This window comes from Esox lucius, chromosome 12, assembly GCF_011004845.1.
Source record: "Esox lucius isolate fEsoLuc1 chromosome 12, fEsoLuc1.pri, whole genome shotgun sequence".
NCBI lineage: Eukaryota > Metazoa > Chordata > Actinopteri > Esociformes > Esocidae > Esox > Esox lucius.
In genome coordinates this window covers 30,556,118-30,575,991 of record NC_047580.1, presented here as the reverse complement: position 1 = coordinate 30,575,991, position 19,874 = coordinate 30,556,118, and the positions used below count along the sequence as shown (strand labels likewise).

At 43.3% G+C, this 19,874-nt stretch overlaps 1 protein-coding gene across 3 annotated transcripts; it reads right to left on the bottom strand.

Annotated features, from left to right (window-relative positions):
• Positions 1-6,041: 6,041 nt before the first annotated feature.
• On the bottom strand, positions 6,042-10,845 carry LOC109616403 (glucagon-1-like). Of its 3 annotated transcripts, none has more exons than XM_020051572.2 (4): positions 10,625-10,845; positions 7,815-8,216; positions 7,388-7,540; positions 6,042-6,145 (listed from the first exon to the last, which is right to left on the bottom strand). In XM_020051572.2, exons 2-4 carry the CDS (start codon positions 7,964-7,966, stop codon positions 6,127-6,129), a joined length of 324 nt encoding a protein of 107 aa, XP_019907131.1. In that variant the 5' UTR covers positions 7,967-8,216; positions 10,625-10,845; the 3' UTR covers positions 6,042-6,126. The 3 variants fall into 3 exon arrangements, with proteins under 3 accessions (XP_019907131.1, XP_019907132.1, XP_019907133.1); XM_020051574.2 differs by lacking the exon at positions 6,042-6,145 and having other exon boundaries at positions 7,453-7,540; positions 7,815-7,934; positions 8,120-8,216; XM_020051573.2 differs by lacking the exon at positions 10,625-10,845 and having other exon boundaries at positions 7,815-8,909.
• Between the last annotated feature and the right edge of the window lie 9,029 nt (positions 10,846-19,874).

The following is a 19,874-nucleotide window of genomic DNA, read 5'->3' as shown; positions in this document are numbered from 1 at the left end:
TATTTTTCTGTATATTTTACACTGTGTCCCAACCTTTTTGGAAACGGGGTTGTAAATTTGAAAATGAACTTCCTTCGTATTTCTCTTTTGCTAACTTATAACAGATTATTCACAGTGTGCTGTTATTATGACAGTGTGGCTAACCTAGCACTAAGAATCTGAATTAGCACACAACACATTCTATTAGCATTGTGCATTTCATCAGTTAATGTGTGATTCCTGCAGTTTCACGTGTGGCTGTGATGTCTACCACAACTCACTCACAGAAACTGAGCTGAGCAAAGTGCAGTGTGGCTGTGATGTCTACCACAACTCACTCACAGAAACTGAGCTGAGCAAAGTGCAGTGTGGCTGTGATGTCTACCACAACTCACTCACAGAAACTGAGCTGAGCAAAGTGCAGTGTGGCTGTGATGTCTACCACAACTCACTCACAGAACACGGAGCTGAGCAGAGTGCAGTGTGGAACAGCAGCTAAAGCAACCCCGCCATTTTCAGCCAGCCCTTTGAAATGTAATGGCTGCGTTGAATTCCTTAAAAGCCAAAAAGCACCATGTAAACAGCATCCCCCACAGCCATAAGACAGACCAAAGACTCTAATGTGGGCAGACGATCTGTATTTCCAGACTGTTACTCAATCTCATTGTGTTCAACTGTAAAGAAGCGGAGAGCAGACCGCCCAAGGGTCCACTATTATCTCCCCCACTGACCTTACCGACCCTGGTCACGACCCAAACGGCGTTCCCTTCAGAGTGCACTTCTTTCAAAGCGCCTTAAATTCCTTATGATGCGTGACGAGTCATCCACGATATGCTAGCAGCCTATTCCTCACATGAAAGCAGCGCTCTGGGAAGGGACCGGGGCGTGGAAAAGTCATCGGGAAAAGTCACGTCTCACCGCAATAAACGGAAGAAATGTTTGGTTATCCGCAATCATCTAAACGTGACATTTAGTTAATATGGCAGTGTGGAAGCTTGGGCCTATTTGTGGATGTGACAAACGGAGCACATACCGCACACGTTTTCTAATATAGCTCTGGATTTGAAACGATTGGAGCTATACACCTTATGCCCTAGGCCTTGTCTGTAGGTTCAACCAATGGCACAAGCCTTGCCAGACCCATTGGTTTGAAAGCAGAGTTGAATTTCTACAGAATACTTGAGGGAATTAAATTGATTACCCCACAATGATCATGCATACAATTATCTAATGATCAACCATGATGTTTTCCTAAAATGTCTAATACTTAATGTTTTTACACCCTGTGTATTGCGACTGTTAGGATCTCTGCCCTACTGCTAACATCGATGCAGTGCTACAGTAGCACATCACCAATGCTAACATCCACCCTGTACCTCACTAATGCTAACATCCACCCTGTACATCACTAATGCTAACATCCACCCTGTACATCACTAATGCTAACATCCACCATGTACCTCACTAATGCTAACATCCACCCTCTACATCTCTAATGTTAACATCCACACTCTACATCACTAATGCTAACATCCACCCTCTAAATCTCTAATGTTAACATCCACCCTGTACCTCACTAATGCTAACATCCACCCTCTACATCACTAATGCTAACATCCACCCTGTATATCTCTAATGCTAACATCCACCCTGTATATCTCTAATGCTAAAATCCACCCTGTACATCACTACTGTTAACATCCGCCATGTATAGCATTGTTGCTAATATAATCACTATATATTACTACTGCTTTTGTAGTACTGTAGCGTAAAGTCAAAGCTCCACCCCTCATTAACGCTTCCTTCCTATCTCCTCCGTCCCCTCCAGCCTCCCCCTCTCTATCTCTTTCTCTCATTCCCCCCTCTCTTTCTCTCACCCCCCCCCTCTCTCTTTCTCACCTCTCCTCCCTTTTCTGTCAGTCCCTCTCACTTTTTCACCATCACAAAATATTCTCAGTCTGCCTGGCTTGCTCTTCTGGTCACGTGGGCTCCTCTTCCTGCATTCCCCCACTACTTGTTTCTTCCTTTCTCCATCTCTCTCTCCTCCTCTCTCTCTCTCACTGTCTGTCTCTCTCTGTCTGTCTCTCTCTGTCTGTCTCTCTCGGTCACATATTTTTTTGTATATGGAAGGTGTGCGAGACCTGGTCCTGATTTCCTATTGACAGCCTCATCTATTCTTTTCCTTCACCACTCTCTCACCCTACCCTGGATGGCTGTGTGAGCGCGATGAGGTGGAGACGAAGAGCCGCAGAGAGAGAGAGAGAGAGAGGGACGGGGAGGAGGAGGAGGGACTGGGAGGAGGAGGGAGGAGGAGGGACTGGGAGGAGGAGGGAGGGAGCGGTGGAGTGGAGCACTGCAGTGCAGATAAATGAATGCAGCAGAGCAGCCTGACTCAGCAGCACATGCACACACACACGCGCACTCCCACGCACACACACACACACACGCGCACTCCCACGCACACACACACACACACACTGGAAGACGCTGTGGTAACTACTGCTAGCCTAATGACACACACCAAACAAAGACACATGTAGCGTTCACAAAGCTTTATTCCATCCATTCCTTCTCGTGGGGGGGGCGGTCTGTGTTGGCTAGCTTTGCTACGGTGTGGTTAGCGCTGGTCTGAGGCGTTGCAAACTTTCGGGAATGCTCACAAGCAGCATTTACACCCTGAACCAGAGCAACGTGTGCATGGGATGGATGATGGGAGGGGCTCGCTTTTGGCCTCAAGGTAGGATGACGGGTAGTCCAGCAGTTTGAGCAATGGGCCAGTAGCCAAACGGTTGCCAGTTTGAAGTCTCTGGGCCTGCAGTGTGAATAATCTATGTGCCCTTGAACAAGGCAGATTAAAATGTAATGTGTAATGCATGCTGATGCTGGGCCAGGCATGGCTGTGGGGTTTAGTGAGAGCTGACAGGACGACCTAATTCATAGACGGCCACACCCACATCCCCCTGTCTGCTTCTGCTCTCTCTCTCTTCAGCTGTGTCTCGGTCTCTACTTCTCTCTCTTCAGCTGTGTCTCGGTCTCTCTACTTCTCTCTCTTCAGCTGTGTCTCGGTCTCTCTACTTCTCTCTCTCTTCAGCTGTGTCTCGCTCTCTCTACCTCTCTTCCTTTAGCTGTGTCTCTCTGTCATTACCTCTTTCGCTTTTTCAGCTTTTCACACTCATTGTAGCTATAATTCTCGCTCCTGTTTTCTCACCACCCATCTTTCTCTGCCCCCCCCCCCCAGTCTTTGGAATTAGAGCAGCATATCTGCAGTAAATAGCTTGTTTCCTTTTTTTTGTGCATGATTTGGTGGCAATTATTTTTTAAACAATAGAATTATTTACACCTGGAATAAACTATTGATAAATGTTGCAGCTTCGTTTAGATCAATCAATTAGAGTTTGGCACCGAAATAGCATGTGTCATTAATGAAAACTGAATATTAGATAAATGATGAGACAGGTGTAGCAAACAATGTATTTAATACACAATGTAATCAATCAAAATGTTATTTTCTCAATCCACTCAGCCAGGCCATAAACGCAGTTTGTGTGACTATTCCCAGCATTTTCAAGCCCCACATGTCTCTTCCTGCCTCTCATATAAAACTCAAACTCTTTCTCTGTATCTCTGTCCTATCTCTCCCTTGCTGCCTCTCATATAACACTCTCATCCTCTCTCTGTATCTCTGTCCTATCTCTCATACACCTATCTGTCCCTTTCACATTCTTTCTCCCTTTCACGTTCCCTCATCTACTCCTCTCTATCTCTTGTTTCTCCTGCCCCTTCCCCCCAGCCTCCTCCGCTACTCCTCCTCCATGCATTTTCTGGCTGTCTTTCTCTTTGCTGGTGCTCTCTGCATCTTCCTTTGTTTCCCCGGGGAGCTGTGTAAGGGAACCCGGTTGGGGGGGGGGGGGGGGGGGGGGGGGGGCAGCTGGGAGGGGACTTTCTTCATTTCAGTAGTGGCCAAAAGCTCCTCCCTCCCCCCTTTTCTCTCACGATCCTTCACTCCACTAAACAGCTCACATTTCTCGATGAGAGTTAGACACAGACTTAGCCGTGCCCCTTTGCTGTGCTCCCTCCCTTCACCTCCCAATTCCCCCGTCTCTCCTTCGCTTCCACCTCCCCCTTCTTCTACACCCCCTTCGTCTTGTCTGCTCCTCTCCTCCATGTCCCCCTCCTTCAGCCCCTCGCCTCTGCCTCTTTCCGTCGATGGATAATGTAATTTTATTACCGGACAGTCATTCCACTCTGGATGGATATCATGCGAAACGGCCCCACTTTCCACAGCATACTGGAGGAACACGGATCATATCCTACAATGATTCCTGTGGCAGGAAGGCCCTGTTGACATTTACAGTGTATTTACTGTGATTGCTAAACATATGCTGTAACTTACTCCCACGCGCAGTGATTCTAGGCTCGATTCCCAAGCCAACATGTCCGTGTGATGGTGAGAAGCTGACGTTTGGTTGCTGCTGGTGCTGTGTGCAGAGCAAGGGCGCCCCCTTCTGGTTAGGAGAAGTAAATGTACTGAATTTTGTCAACTGATCTTTTTAATAATTTCCATTTTATCATTATTTCACTAGGTGACCATGCCTAGAACGCATTCTTATTTACAGCAACAACCTGGGAGCGACTGTCCCTTCTTGGGGACAGAACAACTGGGTTTATCACCTTTATCACCCGGCTCTGGAATCGTATTTACCATTATCTTTATGTAATCCTATCTCCTTACCTTGTATCCTTTCTCTATGTCACTTATATTAAACGTACTCGAAGAAGACGTCTCAGTCCACCCCCTTGGTCCTTTTCCAATGCGTTTTCCAATCTCAACCAGACCGTTTAAATTATTCAGCTTTATTCCATACATAGACTTCTCAATCCACAACAGTAAAATATATCTCACATAAAAAAAATACAAATAAAATGTTTTCATGTAATTATTTTTTTATCTTCCAATATAAACCCTCTTACAGATATACAGATGTATTTTTACAATGGGCTCACTTTCACCAAGCAATTAATCAAGTTTAATCTCACCAAAGAGATGAGCTATTAGACCTGATTGTTTACATTCATTTGAAACAAGCTCAATTTCTTTGTTATTCTCTGGATTTTTTCATGTTTATATTTCAGATGATGAGCCCATTACTTAGTCCACAGTACAGTTCAGAAATGATGTCCAGGTTTGTGTGTAATTTACCACAGCATAAACCAATGACAGGACACAACATATTTATTTTTCACAGATAGAAGGTCCTATTTTACGAGACTGTTTGTGCGTTAAGGATCTAGAGAATGTCCTTCTGGTTCTTCTCATTCGGGTCTGGGTCCTGTCACACTCCCTCTAGGTTAAGAAGTGGAAGGTCCTCGCATCTGCAGGTCAGCATTTAAACACTGCTTTCAGTTACAATTGAATTAACTCACAGCAAGACCACCAACTCCAGCAGGACAACACTATAGGTGCAAAGATTAAAGAGCTTAATATTACTAAAATCGATTTGGTTTGGCAGAAACCAAGCTTAAACTTGTTCAACTGTTGTCTAATGGGGTGGATACACAGTTACAGTTTATCTACAGTACAAATGCCATAGCTTAATTTGATTCTGGTATTTTAACAGGAATTTTGGGGCACAAAAGGAAAGTCAAACTTTGGATGTATAAGCTCTAAAGCTTGTGATTTACACTGCCCTAAAAAAATATGTACATAATAGGATTGTAACAACTTGTCAAGGTGTAGTGTTGGAGGGAACCAGGCGCAGGCAGTACTCTCGTTCGTGGGATTTATTAAAACAACAAACAAACCAAACACGAACGGAAAAACAATACTAATGACTGAATGAAATAAAAGTGCGCAACATGCGTCTTAACAATTAACATTCAAACAGTACATTCAATAACACTCACCAATTAAATGCACACACAGCAACAATGACAGCGACAGCAACAATGATCCACAATGTGGGGAGCAGAGGGGAAACATATATACACATACAAACGAGCTAGATTGGGACCTGGTGTGGAAGATGGGAAACATGTGACAGTCCGGGATGTGTTCGTGAGAATATGGGAACTTGTGGAAATATGGCACGGTGGCGCTGCTGCTCACCGCACCATGACAAGGATGCTATCAGCCCTGTTTTACCGAAATTACCAAGCTGGATTTCCCCTAGGATTAAACACAGAGAAATTGAATGAATACAACAGGATTACCATTCAAGTAAATATGTGTCTTTTCTAACATTCCATTTCTACGCATTGAATCCGTAGGAGACTGTCATCACGCAGGTCATGTCATTCTGTCTCGTGGTGTATGTCAATGGAAAGGGGAGAGCCAGGGGAACATGCTGCTCATTACCATGCTGCTCATTACCAAGCTGCTCATTACCATGCTGCTCATTACCACTATGCATTCAACCAAAAGCTTGCGCTACGGCGTTTGTGGAAATAAACCTCGCCAGACGCACTTACAAATTACTTCCTTAAAAATGACCAGATGGAGCTAAACAATAATTAAAAATATGTTGTATTTTCGTTAGAACGCTTCAGCACAGTAAGCTGTGGTAAAATGGACAATTATTTCCCCAAACAATAAAATGCAATTCAAATGTTCCCATGTATTGGATACAAAATAGGCAAAGCAGTAAATAATAAAACAAAACTATTTCCCCCTTATTTTGGGGAACACTTGGTACATTTTGCAGAATTGGCTTTTATGCACAAGAACACTAACACTAACTCATTGTCATATTATATCAAATCATTTTCAATTTATTTTTTGCCAAAGCCACATAGGCCCTTCAACTCTGTATCAAAATACTAAATGATTTATGTAAAATTAATCTTAAAACAATTGCATATGTCTCACTTAATTTTATTCCTTGGACCTAAATGCATTAATCCATAGGCAAAATCTAGAGTTCGTTTTGAGAAACAGGGATCTGCATTTTCTTTTTTCTTTATCGTGATTTCTCCCCAATTGCATGATATTGAATTTGTGTGGTCACTTTTTCACAGCAACTGTCAGCGGTCTCGGGACAGTCAATGTTGAAATAAGTGTCTCCTGAGGTACAGCCAGTGACATTCTGGTTCCTACCACAATCCTTTAGACCATAATCCTTATGCGCCAGGAAGAACGCACTCTCCGGTCTTCTACCTCACAATCATCCAAACCGCCACAAGGCGTCGATAGAGGACAATAAGGCCAGGCAGCCCCCCCCCCCCCCCCGTCCCTTAAAATGCACTACTCTATGTAGAACCCCTGAGCTAATCAGTGAGCAGGATTCAATCCCTGGTCTTGCATTGCCTTGCATTTAACTGTAAGGCAGTGAATTTACCGCATCACCTTTTAGGGGCTCTTGACCAAACAGTCTATAAGTGGTGTCTTACTACTGAAGTGTCAGCGCCGTACCTCTCTCGTTTGGTGCCGACCAGCCACTGTACAAAGTCCTTGGCCTTGATCTTGTCCAGGTAGTTGGTGTAGTCATTGGTGAATGTTCCTTCCGAATGCCTTTTGAAGTTGTTGATGATCTTCTCCCGGTTCTCCATTTCATAGGTAAGCCACCTGGGAGAAAACAAGTAGAATATTTGGCCACAGTGTTTAATCCCTTTGTTTTGAAAAACAAAATTTACACTAAGAATTTTTTAAATTGTGCCAATTTGGAGCAACTGAATAGAAATCCCCCCTGAAACGTGTTATTACATCACATCCATTTGTTAGAACGTTACAGGTCGATAAGCCTCGTAGAATGTATCGCACAGTTAATTTAAACGCATCGCTCAGCGAGGTAACTCCAGTGACCACATCCGCTTTGGGTGTCGCAAGGAGTCCGGGTTACCGTGAACATCTGGACACGGCTCTGTCCTCCAGAACCATCCCAGGAGTGATGGGACACAGCAACAACAGCAGAAGACACCATGGTGAGACACACATCTCTGGGTCTGGTCGGCTCCCTTCGCTGGGGAAACAGGGAGAAGAGCACCGGCACATTAACCTCGTCTGAGTCTTGGCGTCTCCCTGGGGAGTTCCATGGGATTCATCTCAGAGGGCTAACGCAGTCTTCATGTTGCACACTAAAGAGTCCGATTTAAATATGTTAAGAGCGACGAGAAAACTGTCAGTGGATACATTTTAAGAACTGACCTTCAGAACGTGCAGGAGAAGAGGCTTTGACGCTGGTCCTCGAAAGTCTTCCTCCAACTGAAGCTGCTTTCGCTCGTGGAGGAGGAACAGCCAGGTGCTAAAGTCAAATGTTGCCAGTTCACACTATGTATAACACAGTCTGGGACAGAGTGGTATCCTGCACGCTACCGTAGCTTGAAGACGCTTTGAGGGAAAGGGCTTCTCTCGAACCACTGGAGTTCTGTCACCATCCCTGTCATTTTATAAGGACCAGGTGTCTTTCTGTGACAGTTGGGTCATGTCCTCCCACAGTGTTAGGTCCACAAAGGGCTCTAAACACTCTCTGAAGACACTCTCTCTCTCTAACTCTCAGTCTCTCAACCTCTCTCTCATTATATTAGTCCACATGTTGCTCTGAAGAACCCCTCTCTCTCTCTCTCTACCTCTCATTCCTCTCTCGTCCCTCTCATTATGTTTGAAGTTATTGAGTTATTGGAACCTGTTTGAGATAACCTCTCCATGCAGGTCAAGGAGTCAGAGGATTCTGTCAGTGACAACTGTCTGTAGCACAGCAGGTGTGAACAGGCCAGCCAGCATCTGATGACTTGACGTACATAGAGATTGTGCATAGAGATCGTACATAGAGGTGTACATAGAGATCGTGCATAGAGATAGTATAGAGCAAATGTGTGCCACAAAGCACTTTATTGGATTACATTTTTTATTTCACTGGGTATTTTTTATGTTGTCCTTATTTAACGTTTTATATTATTTGTTATGTTCACCTACTCTGGGATTTCAGACAGAAATGTCTTTCTGTTTGATCTTGTTAAAAATGGCTTTTTGTTCATCTCTCTGTGTAATGGTTTGTAGGTCACCGCCTTGACCATTTTTTATTATGAATATTATTATTTTGTTTATTATTAATGTTGTTATTACTACTACTATTGTTTTTGGTTTTATTATTTTATTTTATTATGGGGTTTAAAGTGGATTAACATAATCACCAGAATCGTTTTATTCACTAATTGCAATAACATATTGAATTGAACAACCCATGAATAGATGCTAAGAGCAATAACCAAAGTACAAAGAGAATGCAGCAATAATGTCAACACCAAACGTTGACAACCAGCTAACAGATGAACAGGATGAAAACTGCCAATAAACATATAGAATTAGAGGAAGAGAAGATTGTTAAAATAAAGAGGGTGCTGACTAAGCCGTAGCTAACAGAAGCCATCATGGCAACTAGTCGCAGGTGTGTCCTCTTTCCCATCTCTATGCTGACGTACTCCGTGTGAATCAGAGGGGGAGTGCGTCTAACTGAAGGTTTAAAGACGACTAGTGTAACCTTTTCGTGTAATAAGAGCCTATTCTGACACATTAACATTTAACTACTACGGGACATTTAAAGGATTAAATGGGGTGTTCTTGCTACTACATTTTAGAGTTTTTGGTTTGGAATTAATTCACCAGGGCATAATGGCAGGGGCTGGATATAATTTCACAACCATTCCTTGACTGACAGGATTGGCTGAAAATCGAAATGCTTGTTTGTTGCCTCTAGCTTAAACAATGCCAGAGTTACTATTAATGCTGGTTGTTATTTTGATCGGTTTTGTCAAGATTTAATTAGTTATTGGTCAAAACGCTTGGTTATAACCAATAACTCAAGCCCAATTGGTCAAAATGCTTGAATTTAGGATAGGCCTGAACATGTGAAAGATGGTTTGGTGTTCATAGCTTGAATGATTTAGGAGTTGTCGGTAAGTTGTTTTATGCAAATGAATGCAATTGTATACAGTTGTACAGAAGCAAACAGATGGAGGCTGAGGTGGTGGTGGGTTTGGTGGTGGGTGGAGGCTGGGTTGGTGGTGGACTTGGTAGTGGGTGGAGGCTGGGGTGGTGGTAGGTTTGGTGGTGAGTGGAGGCTGGGGTGGCGGTTGGTTTGGTGGTGGGTGGAGTCTGGGTTGGTAGTGGGTGGAGGCTGGGGTGGCGGTTGGTTTGGTGGTGGGTGGAGGCTGGGGTGGTGGTGGGTTTGGTGGTGGATGGAGGCTGGGGTGGCGGTTGGTTTGGTGGTGGGTGGAGGCTGGGTTGGTAGTGGGTGGAGGCTGGGGTGGCGGTGGGCTTGGTGGTGGGTGGAGGCTGGGGTGGTGGTGGACTTGGTAGTGGGTGGAGGCTGGGGTGGTGGTGGGATTGGTGGTGGAAGGAGGCTGGGGTGGTGGTAGGTTTGGCAACCACATGCTAAGACGACCAGCAGAGTAGAAGACTGAATGAGTAACCCAACCGACTTCAATAGACCGCGATATTAGATAAAGAAATCATTACACTGCGGTAGGAGAGGTCCAGACGTTGGCCGAGGCATTGGCGAGGCAGTGCCCCTTCGGGTTCCTTGGCTGAACTAGCTGTGCTATATTTACAGGTGACTTTAATGTTTGTGACAGAAAAAGGTCAAAGGAAGCCTTGTTGAAAATCTAATTATAAAATATATCAGGGTAAAAACACCTTAATTCACAGAAGTACCTGGATGCTGCACCTTCCCTCCTTTGGAGGAATGGCTGCCTGCTTGACCCAGCACACATGCAGCCTGGTCGGAGCAGCCCTCCCCTGACATTGGAGGGAGGGGAACCTCCCTCACGGCCTCGGGAGAGCCCACTGTTCCTGTAGCCTGGGAAGTGTCTGGGAGTGGAACCTTGCTAACACACACACACACACAGACACACACACACACAGACACGCACACACATATATTTTTAAAGGATGGTCGTACCAAGGATTTTTTTGCAATTAGATTTTTAAGACCTATGTCAAAACATGTTTTCCTGTTTTATATTCACAGTGAAATAGACCTTTATGATATATAGTAAAAGTCTATAAAATTACATTTGATTTTAGAATCTAACATATTGAGCCACTTTTTTCTGCATTTTTGTGGCCAATGTTACACTAACAGTACTTGGCTCAAGTTTCAAGGTTTATTTGTCAAATGCACTGAACAACACAGTGTCATCCTGCACAATGAGATTCTTGTGACATGGCACCTGACAACTACATAGTGAGAGTTAAGAAGAATATATACAGCCGATTGGCTGTCCTTTACATGGATTCTATAGCTTGTGTGCGTTGTCAGGCAACACTGTGAAATTGAATTTAGTTTACTGAAGTGTGTAGGTCTTTGAAACAGCTCATTAACCAAAAATGCAACATTATTAATGCTAATCCATGTTGTTATTGCTGAGTTATTGTATGCATATTATTGCAAATTAAAATATTAAGTAATTTAAATCCAATTTAGGGCCAATGGCACTTTCCCACAATGCCATGGGAATTCATTTAAATGTTTTTGCAGCAGAAAACATATAACTGCTATCAAAAGTGAGTTTTGTTGTAATCGTTCAAGATTAAAACGCAACAAACACTTTAGAGCAGTCCGGCAAAACAAAATATTTTCTACCTGCCTGGAAATATGTTGACAACTATTTCTGATTTCGTACATCAACAATGAACATTGCGGCAGAGGAGGTATTGTTGATAATGACAGAAAAGAGCCACGACCGCCAAAGAAGTTGGGACATTAGACCATCAAACGTATCCAGTGTTTGCTACTACTTCGATGTTTCAGTCTCGCAGAACCTCAGAGGATCTTGGGTATACTGCCCCGCGATTTCTGTCGGTATCGCACCTTATGCGTACACTCAAGGCCTAGGGAGACGTGTACAAAGGACGGGTCGAAAGCACACAGGGTACGTGTGGCAGCCATCCTGCGTGTGCGTACATGTACTTAGCGTGAAATATATTAGCAGCTTGACTCACACACACCAGTGTGACTTGTCACGCAGCTGCACAGGATCGCTACAAATACCAGCCGCAACCAGCTGCACAGGATCGCTACAAATACCAGCCGCAACCAGCTGCAATGGATCGCTACAAATACCAGCCGCAACCAGCTGCAATGGATCGCTACAAATACCAGCCGCAACCAGTGGTCCCCGAGTGGTCGGGAGTCTTCATCTGTTCATCTGCCACTCATTAGTCTCCTCTCTACAACCCCTGGGTTGGGACTGTGATGATGTCAGATGGCAGAGGTCAGGGGTCGTACGAGGTCAGGCCTGGTCCCCGTCACATGACTCAAGACTGGGGCAGGTCACACAGTCTTCAGCAGTAATTGGGATGTGAGTCAACACAGATGCCTGGCTGTGGTTAACCCACCTCTCTCGTTCCCTGTCTCTCTCTCTCTCTCTTTCTCTCTCCCTCTTTTGTTCTCTCTCTTTCTCTCTCCCTCTCTTGTTCTCTCTCTTTCTTTGTGCCTTAGAGACAGAATCAGAATTGACACAAACAGACAATAACTCCAGGGTCATATTTTTTTTCGTAAAATTTAAGAAAACCTGTCCCCTTATCTAATGAACACGCTGAGAGAACACTTCCTGCTCCTCCTACTCCCCCTGCTCCTCCAGTTTCTCCTGCTCCTCCCGTTCCTCCCGTTCCTCCAGTTCCTCCAGTACCTCCTATTCCTCTAGTTGCTCCTGTTCCTCCTGTTCCTCCAGTACCTCCTACTCCTTCAGTTTCTCCTGCTCCCCTTGCTCCTCCAGTTCCTCCTGAGCCTCCTGTTCCTCCTGTACCTCCTACTCCTCCAGTTTCTCCTGTTCCTCCTGCTCCTACAGTACCTCCTACTCCTCCAGTTCCTCCTGCTCCTCCATTTCCTCCTGCTCCTCCAGTTTCTCCTGCTCCTCCAGTTTCTCCTGCTCTTCCAGTTCCCATTGCTCCTCCGATTCCTCCTGCTCATCATACTCCCACTCTTCCCTCCCTCTCAAGTTTAATTTTGTGCTTGTCATGTGGGCAGGTATCAATGAAATGCCTATGTGCCGGTTCCCTTGCTCTCCTCCTCCCCTGTTTGTGGGTCTCCTTGTGGAGCTGTTGTCTCCCCGATCTCACCCATACTAACACCAATAGCTGAAGTTTTCCTGAGTTTGTTTGTGTGTAGGTTATAAATTATTATTACCCGGGTGGTTTAGATGCAAATTGCTGATTGTCTGAAAGTGTTGGTATGTTAGACTGCATACCAAAGGTAAAACATCATGGAATGTTCTAGTTGTGTGGGTAATGGTTTGTACTCCCCCCTCGAGGGAGGTTTGGGGTTTAATGACAATATTCTGTACCTCTGTTAATTGCTGAGTCCTGGCAGTCCGTTCATCATGTCTGAGAATCACACTTCGCCGTTTATCACAGGCCATTGTGCATTATTGCTTCATTATAGTGCTGCCTTCCATCCTCTTTGCATGGAGCTCCTAGTAAAGGGGTGGGCAATATTTTTCACTGGGGGGCCACACTGAAAATGCCAGAGAGCATCGTGGGCCAGATAACTTTTTTAACCAACAAGCCTTAACATGCTAACTCTGTTAACTTGCATATTGTATTTGTGCATATTTTCCATGCAACACTGTTTTCATAACTGAACTTAATTTACTTTAACAATGTTTTTTTTAAATTATTGTCTGTTAACAACTGTTATAGCAGGCAAAGGCCTAAAAAGATCCCTTTTTAGGGTTATTACTCAACAGAAATGTTGCAACATATATTTCCCTTAAAACCTAACTTTCAACTCAACAGAATAAGCTACATTACATAAGGTATAGCGTATAACGGTTTTATAGGTATAATAGTTATTAGGGCAGACATAAGTCTATGAAATCACTTCTGAAGATTTTCACTCAAAGCAAATGTTGGTATAATTGCCGTCATCTAACATCATACAGTATATTTTTTGTACTACGTGCTTTTAACAACAACGACTTCATCTGCAAATAAATATTTTCCTGTCAATATTTTTTTAAATACCCTGCTTTTATCATCAACTTTTCTTAGGCTCATTTCCAGAGATCGCTGGCCATCAATTGCGTATAGTACGTACAAATGATAACTTCCACGCGTGGATTGTGGTGCTGGTCCCTACGTATCATAGCAACGCAAATATCTTGTTTCAACTTAAGGGTATTTTAAACAGTCAGTATAATACTGCTGTACTTATTACTGGGAGTTCCACGGGACTTTTAATTTGAAAATAAATAAATATGCAACAGTAAACAAAGTAACGTAATCTGCAGACCTCGTCGGGTATTTTTTATTTTAAAAGTTTTGGATGTATCGCGGGCCGGATAGAATGACTCAACGGGCCGGATCCGGCCCGGGGGCCCTATCTTGCCCAGCTGTCCTAGTATGTGTCGTTTTAAATGTTCACCACCAGGTGTCAGTGTTACCCTCTGTGGCTTCTGCCTCGACCAGCTTCAGTGCTAGAAACTGTCAGAACGCAGTTTAGGGCTCCTCAGGCCCAAAGACATGGTTGGCAATCTTGAGTAGTATTCATTAAAGATAGACCCACCACCCGTCAACTTGTCAATACCTATTGGCTACCATGTATTCATTGAAATTGATTCTTTCGATTTTCCAGAAGCGCCACCAAAAATTACAATTTCTATAATTTCTATTTCTTTCATCACATACTAGCTGAAATATTGTCAAAACATTAACATTATAAATTCTGATGATAGTTTTCTTTAATCATATTGGCTGAGCAGGGTCAGAAACAATTCTCTATCAATAACACATTTCAAATTAAAATATTAGACTTGTTAGGGGCAGAGTTTCTTACAGACACAGACCTGCTGTCACATGTCATTTAAACAGGCATTTTAAATAGCCTCTTTTTGCTCTCTGTCACGATTCTTTCTCTCATGGAATTGATGTTTACATTGACGGTTGCCCGGGCTCATTTTCTCCTCTCCACTGCCAGTCAGTCTGTAATCATTTTCAGGGGGCTTTTAAGTAAATGCCTCTAACCGCCGTCACTGTTGGACCGGTCTGGACGGCACATCTGGAAACAATACAGCTGCGCAAGGTAGAAGAGGGGGGGGGGGCGTTGGGGGGGGGGGGGGGGGGCTGGGGGGAGGGGGGGTGGTGTTTGAGGGTAGGGCAAAGTGGGAGAGCTGTGGGGTTGTGGCCTGGGGTGGTATGGGCTACGCTGGTGGGGGCCGTGGTCTGATGGTGATGGGGTAGAGACCGGGGTGGCTGGGGCCATGATAGGTGGGTGCCGTGCTGAAGGCTACGGCTGGGGCAGGGGGCTGTAGAGGTGGGGCTTGTTGCCGCTTTGGCCCTGGGGGTTCCTGCGTCCCTGACTTCAAAATAGACTTGATTGCTAGCAGCTGGCAGCTCTAACTCAGCCTGCGTCAGCCCTCTCCTCTGATGTCAACCTTGTCAGTATCAAGGCTGCTGGGCTGCGCCGCCTGGACATGGCCAAGGGACAAGGAGCAGTGCTGAACTGGAGAAAGGATGAAAGGGAGAGAGATGGAGAGAAAGAGACAGAGAAATGTGGAGAGAGATAGAGAGTAATGTAGACAGGGAGAGAAATGTGGAGAGAGATAGAGAGTAATGTAGCCAGGGAGAGAAATGTGGAGAGAGATAGAGAGTAATGTAGCCAGGGAGAGAAATGTGGAGAGAGATAGAGAGTAATGTAGACAGAGAGAGAAATGTGGAGAGAGATAGAGAGTAATGTAGACAGACAGAGAAATGTGGAGAGAGATAGAGAGTAATGTAGCCAGGGAGAGAAATGTGGAGAGAGATAGAGAGTAATGTAGACAGAGAGAGAAATGTGGAGAGAGATAGAGAGTAATGTAGACAGGGAGAGAAATGTGGAGAGAGATAGAGAGTAATGTAGACAGAGAGAGATATGTGGAGAGAGATAGAGAGTAATGTAGACAGACAGAGAAATGTGGAGAGAGATAGAGAGTAATGTAGCCAGGGAGAGAAATGTGGAGAGAGATAGAGAGTAATGTAGACAGAGAGAGAAATGTGGAGAGAGATAGAGAGTAATGTAGACAGAGAGAGATATGTGGAGAGAGATAGAGAGTAATGTAGACAGAGAGAGATATGTGGAGAGAGATAGAGAGTAATGTAGACAGAGAGAGATATGATTTAAGGAAGTATCCTCTCTCCTGTTGTGGTGGTGACTGTTGCCAGACATTTTTTGTGGTTTTGTGAGCTACTTGAGGAGTCAAATTGTAACCTCTCCTGCTCTCCTCTCCTCCTCTTCTACCGCCTCCTCCATCTCATTCTCCCTCTCCTCATCTCCTCTCTAATACTTTGTCAGCATTACAGTAGTGGTAAATATGATGGTGGATCATTAGCAGCTTTTATTATCTAATTATAAACTCTGCCTGCCTAATTACCTCCAATTAACAACACTGGCAGGAAAATGATTGACTTCCTGCTTCCTGCTGGCTGAGAACCAATAAGAAGACAACAACAACAACGACCGTTCATTAGCGGAGCAGGCAAGGATGGACGTCGAGAGGACAAACTCTCAACCTTGAAAATGTGATTGAAGTGATCACTGTAACCCTTTGCACTTGGTGTGAGGTGTTTTTAAAATGTTTTAAAAGGTTATTAAGTAGTCTTAGAAACATTCATTATACACTTCAGATTGTTTACGGGTAAACGCATCTCTCCCGAAGAGTCAACATTTTGTGATGATTCGCGACTTTTCCAAACTCAATTCAGAATAATTCCATTACCATGGCCAAACTCCAGGGACAGCGTCAGGTTTTGTTTCTAGAGGCTGTCTGTGGTACTCAGAACACTACTAACAAACAGACCTCCCTGGTCCTCAAACACATCCCCGTTATAAAACTGAACCAGTCTTTCCAGATTTCTATGGAATACGATGTAAAATGAATCACAGCATAAGTTTGATGCTGTACCTTCCAGAAATATCGAAGGGCTTTAAGATATCTGTGTCGTTGAAGCGTTGTAGATTGTGCAATCAGCCTTCAAATTGTATTTCCAGTTGAGCCATTATGTTCCTAGTGAAAGGCTATGCAACTTTTGAACAGTCTTCACAGGTTGCTGCCTCAAGCTGCCTTCAAATGACATCTAAAACATGACACGATTGTTTAGTTTTTTTCAAATGATATGCTCAACCTAGTCCGTGTTTCCAAAGTCAAAGGATATAAAATAAAATGATCCTGAAAATACAATAGAAATATCTGCTGGAAGAACATTCAGCAGTCTAATTCTGAGATTCCTCTTACTACCATTTCTGTATAATCTAAAGAAATGTCCTAGTCTGTGATGGAAGCGTGCCCTCGAAATGGCACTGCCATCAAAATGTTTGAAAATGCAGAGGATTTCGCAAAGTGTTGTGTGACCCCTTTGAGCATCAAAAGGTTCTGTCTTCATTTTCCTCACTGACAGTCATTCATGCATTCATTAGTTAGATATTATTCAGAGAAATTAGAATTGGCAAACATCATAGCAAAATATCTGGAATTGCATGAACAATTCTTTAGGCAACATGGACATCTTTTTGCAATAAAAGAGATGAGCACTAAAAACAAATTTTTATCTGATGAAATATTTCCTTTTGCCCCTTGGAAAAATTTGTAAATAAGGAATAGTTGCAATGGTGCATTTTGAAGAAATGCTTAACATTTGTTGATAAAATTGGTGGCAAAATGCATTTGCAATTTTCTCCCTCTATTCTATAGCAAATAACACATTTTCACATTGTTCCACTGAGAATGTTGTTGACTTGCAGACCTGTAAACTAAAATGTTCATCACGCCATCTAATAAAACATTCTGTGAGATGGGAGGTCCCCTAACCAAATCTCGTCTGGGCTCCTAAAAGGCCAAAGACACAATAGAATGGCTTTCCAAGATAGTGTTACGTCTTTCCGAGTTCGGTCACAGCACAGCAATGAATATAACCAATGTCATTTTTTAAAATGATTATTGATTTATTTTCAAATGATGCACACTTCCCATATGTGCACTTCAGGCTGCAGAATTACAGTCCTGCAGACTGAGCTGTGGAGCAGTGGTGGGGTCTTCCCTCCTGAAAACACTCACTTTTCTTATTTCTGCCTGGTAGCTCATTGCCCTTTCCTGGTGCATCGTGCCTCAATTAGGAGTGTTTGGTCCCTCCTGGACTGCTTGCCTGCCCCTATGACACACTGGCCAGGGTCATTAAGTATAATTCGGATGGCGGGTGGGTTGAGTTGCCATTTTATTTTTATTATTAAATTTAGTGTCTGTAACTCACACTTTGTGAAGCGTTGTGTTCTCTGAGCCACCCTATTGAGAGGTTTGGTTGATCTTAAACGATATAAAACAAAATGAACTGCTTGGAAGCCCTATGTGTGGCAGACTATGCAGCAGGTTGAGCTTCAAGTGATTACTTAAACCTGTATTCACTTTTATATTGAACAAGGGTGGCGAACATTTGATGTAGCAATTGCCCATTGATCATATTTTCTGTGTTGGAATGTGGTGGGCTTTTGCCGATCATTGAAATATTAACTGAGTTAAACTGCTTATTGGTCTCAATTTTTGATGACATCATCAGGATTTGTCAACTGGTCAGATCTGTGAAAGATTATTTTCTCCAATTTATGCTTATTCAACCACAAACACTATCATGGGAGGAGTTAAAAACATCATTTGGGTGTAGGTTAATAGAATATTTAGTTATGAAAGTGATATTTGTACTTGACAGTTTCATTAACAGACATTTCTGAAGAATGGGGAGCCCAACAGTCAGTCAACCAGAGGCCTCTAGGCTCCACTGTAATCTACCGTAGATAAACAGCAGATTACAAACAAAGAGACAATAAAGAGAACTGTTTATGTTTAAACATTTGCATTGTTACAATTTACTTTCAGCTTTCTTTTGCCCACTTACCAGCGTCTAACTGTCGCCACAAGGTTACTTTTTCATCGTTGTTTATGTTTTTGACAATAACAAAAAAGAATAATTACAAAATAAATTTTCTAACAGCTGGGGAAACAATTATCCTTGATTGTGAGTTGAAGGACAGCCACTGTCCACGGGGCTGAGGCCAGAACACAGCCATACATCATTATTAGACTATTATTGATCACAGTCAACACACACACACACATGTTATTGTTTAGCTCAGTTTAGATGCTTATATTTCTAACCCTCCCTGACAACCTTTAACCATAACCCTAGCCTCAACCACAGTTCTAACCCTTGCATCAAGCCTAACCCTAACTCTAACCAGAACGCTTACCTTAACCACAACCTTCACCAAAACCCTAAACCTAGCATCCACATGAATCTTACCATAATTAAAAGTCAAAATAATAACTAACAACTTATTTTAAATAATACATCTCACGGTAATACTGTAATAGTCATCAACCGCTAATCTGCATGGAACGGCTTCTACATTTCCATGTATACCAAGTTCCTGAGACTTGTTAGTAAAGCCCAGAAACAGGAGTGTTGAGACAGTGTGTTTGCCAACCATGACACGAATGAAGAAGCTCAGTGCTCCGTTGCTCCTGCTTTGGACCTATGATTCTGATGGTTACTGTAAAGCTGGGAGTCTGGGATCCAACTATTGTTAGATTCAGAAATACCCGCATGTCGTGGCATAAAGTAATTCCAAATCAGGGAAACAGTGGAGGAAAAAGGTTTATTTGAACACTAAATCATTATTTCTTTAAAAAAAACTTTTGGCAGTTGCAGGATACATTAGTTCATGGATCCTCATCTTGCTTCACTGGTTTGAGAGTGGTCCAACTTAATTTTCTTTGCTCCCTCTCTCTGAACAGCAAAAGCATCTCAGAGGATGAACACATTCCCAAAACACTAATAAAAGATCTGACAATACATCTTGAGCTCCAATCTTTTCGGTCTATTTAATTTATTTTTAGGTTACTTTCTGCTAGAGCTTTCTGGTAGGTTATTGTCCAGG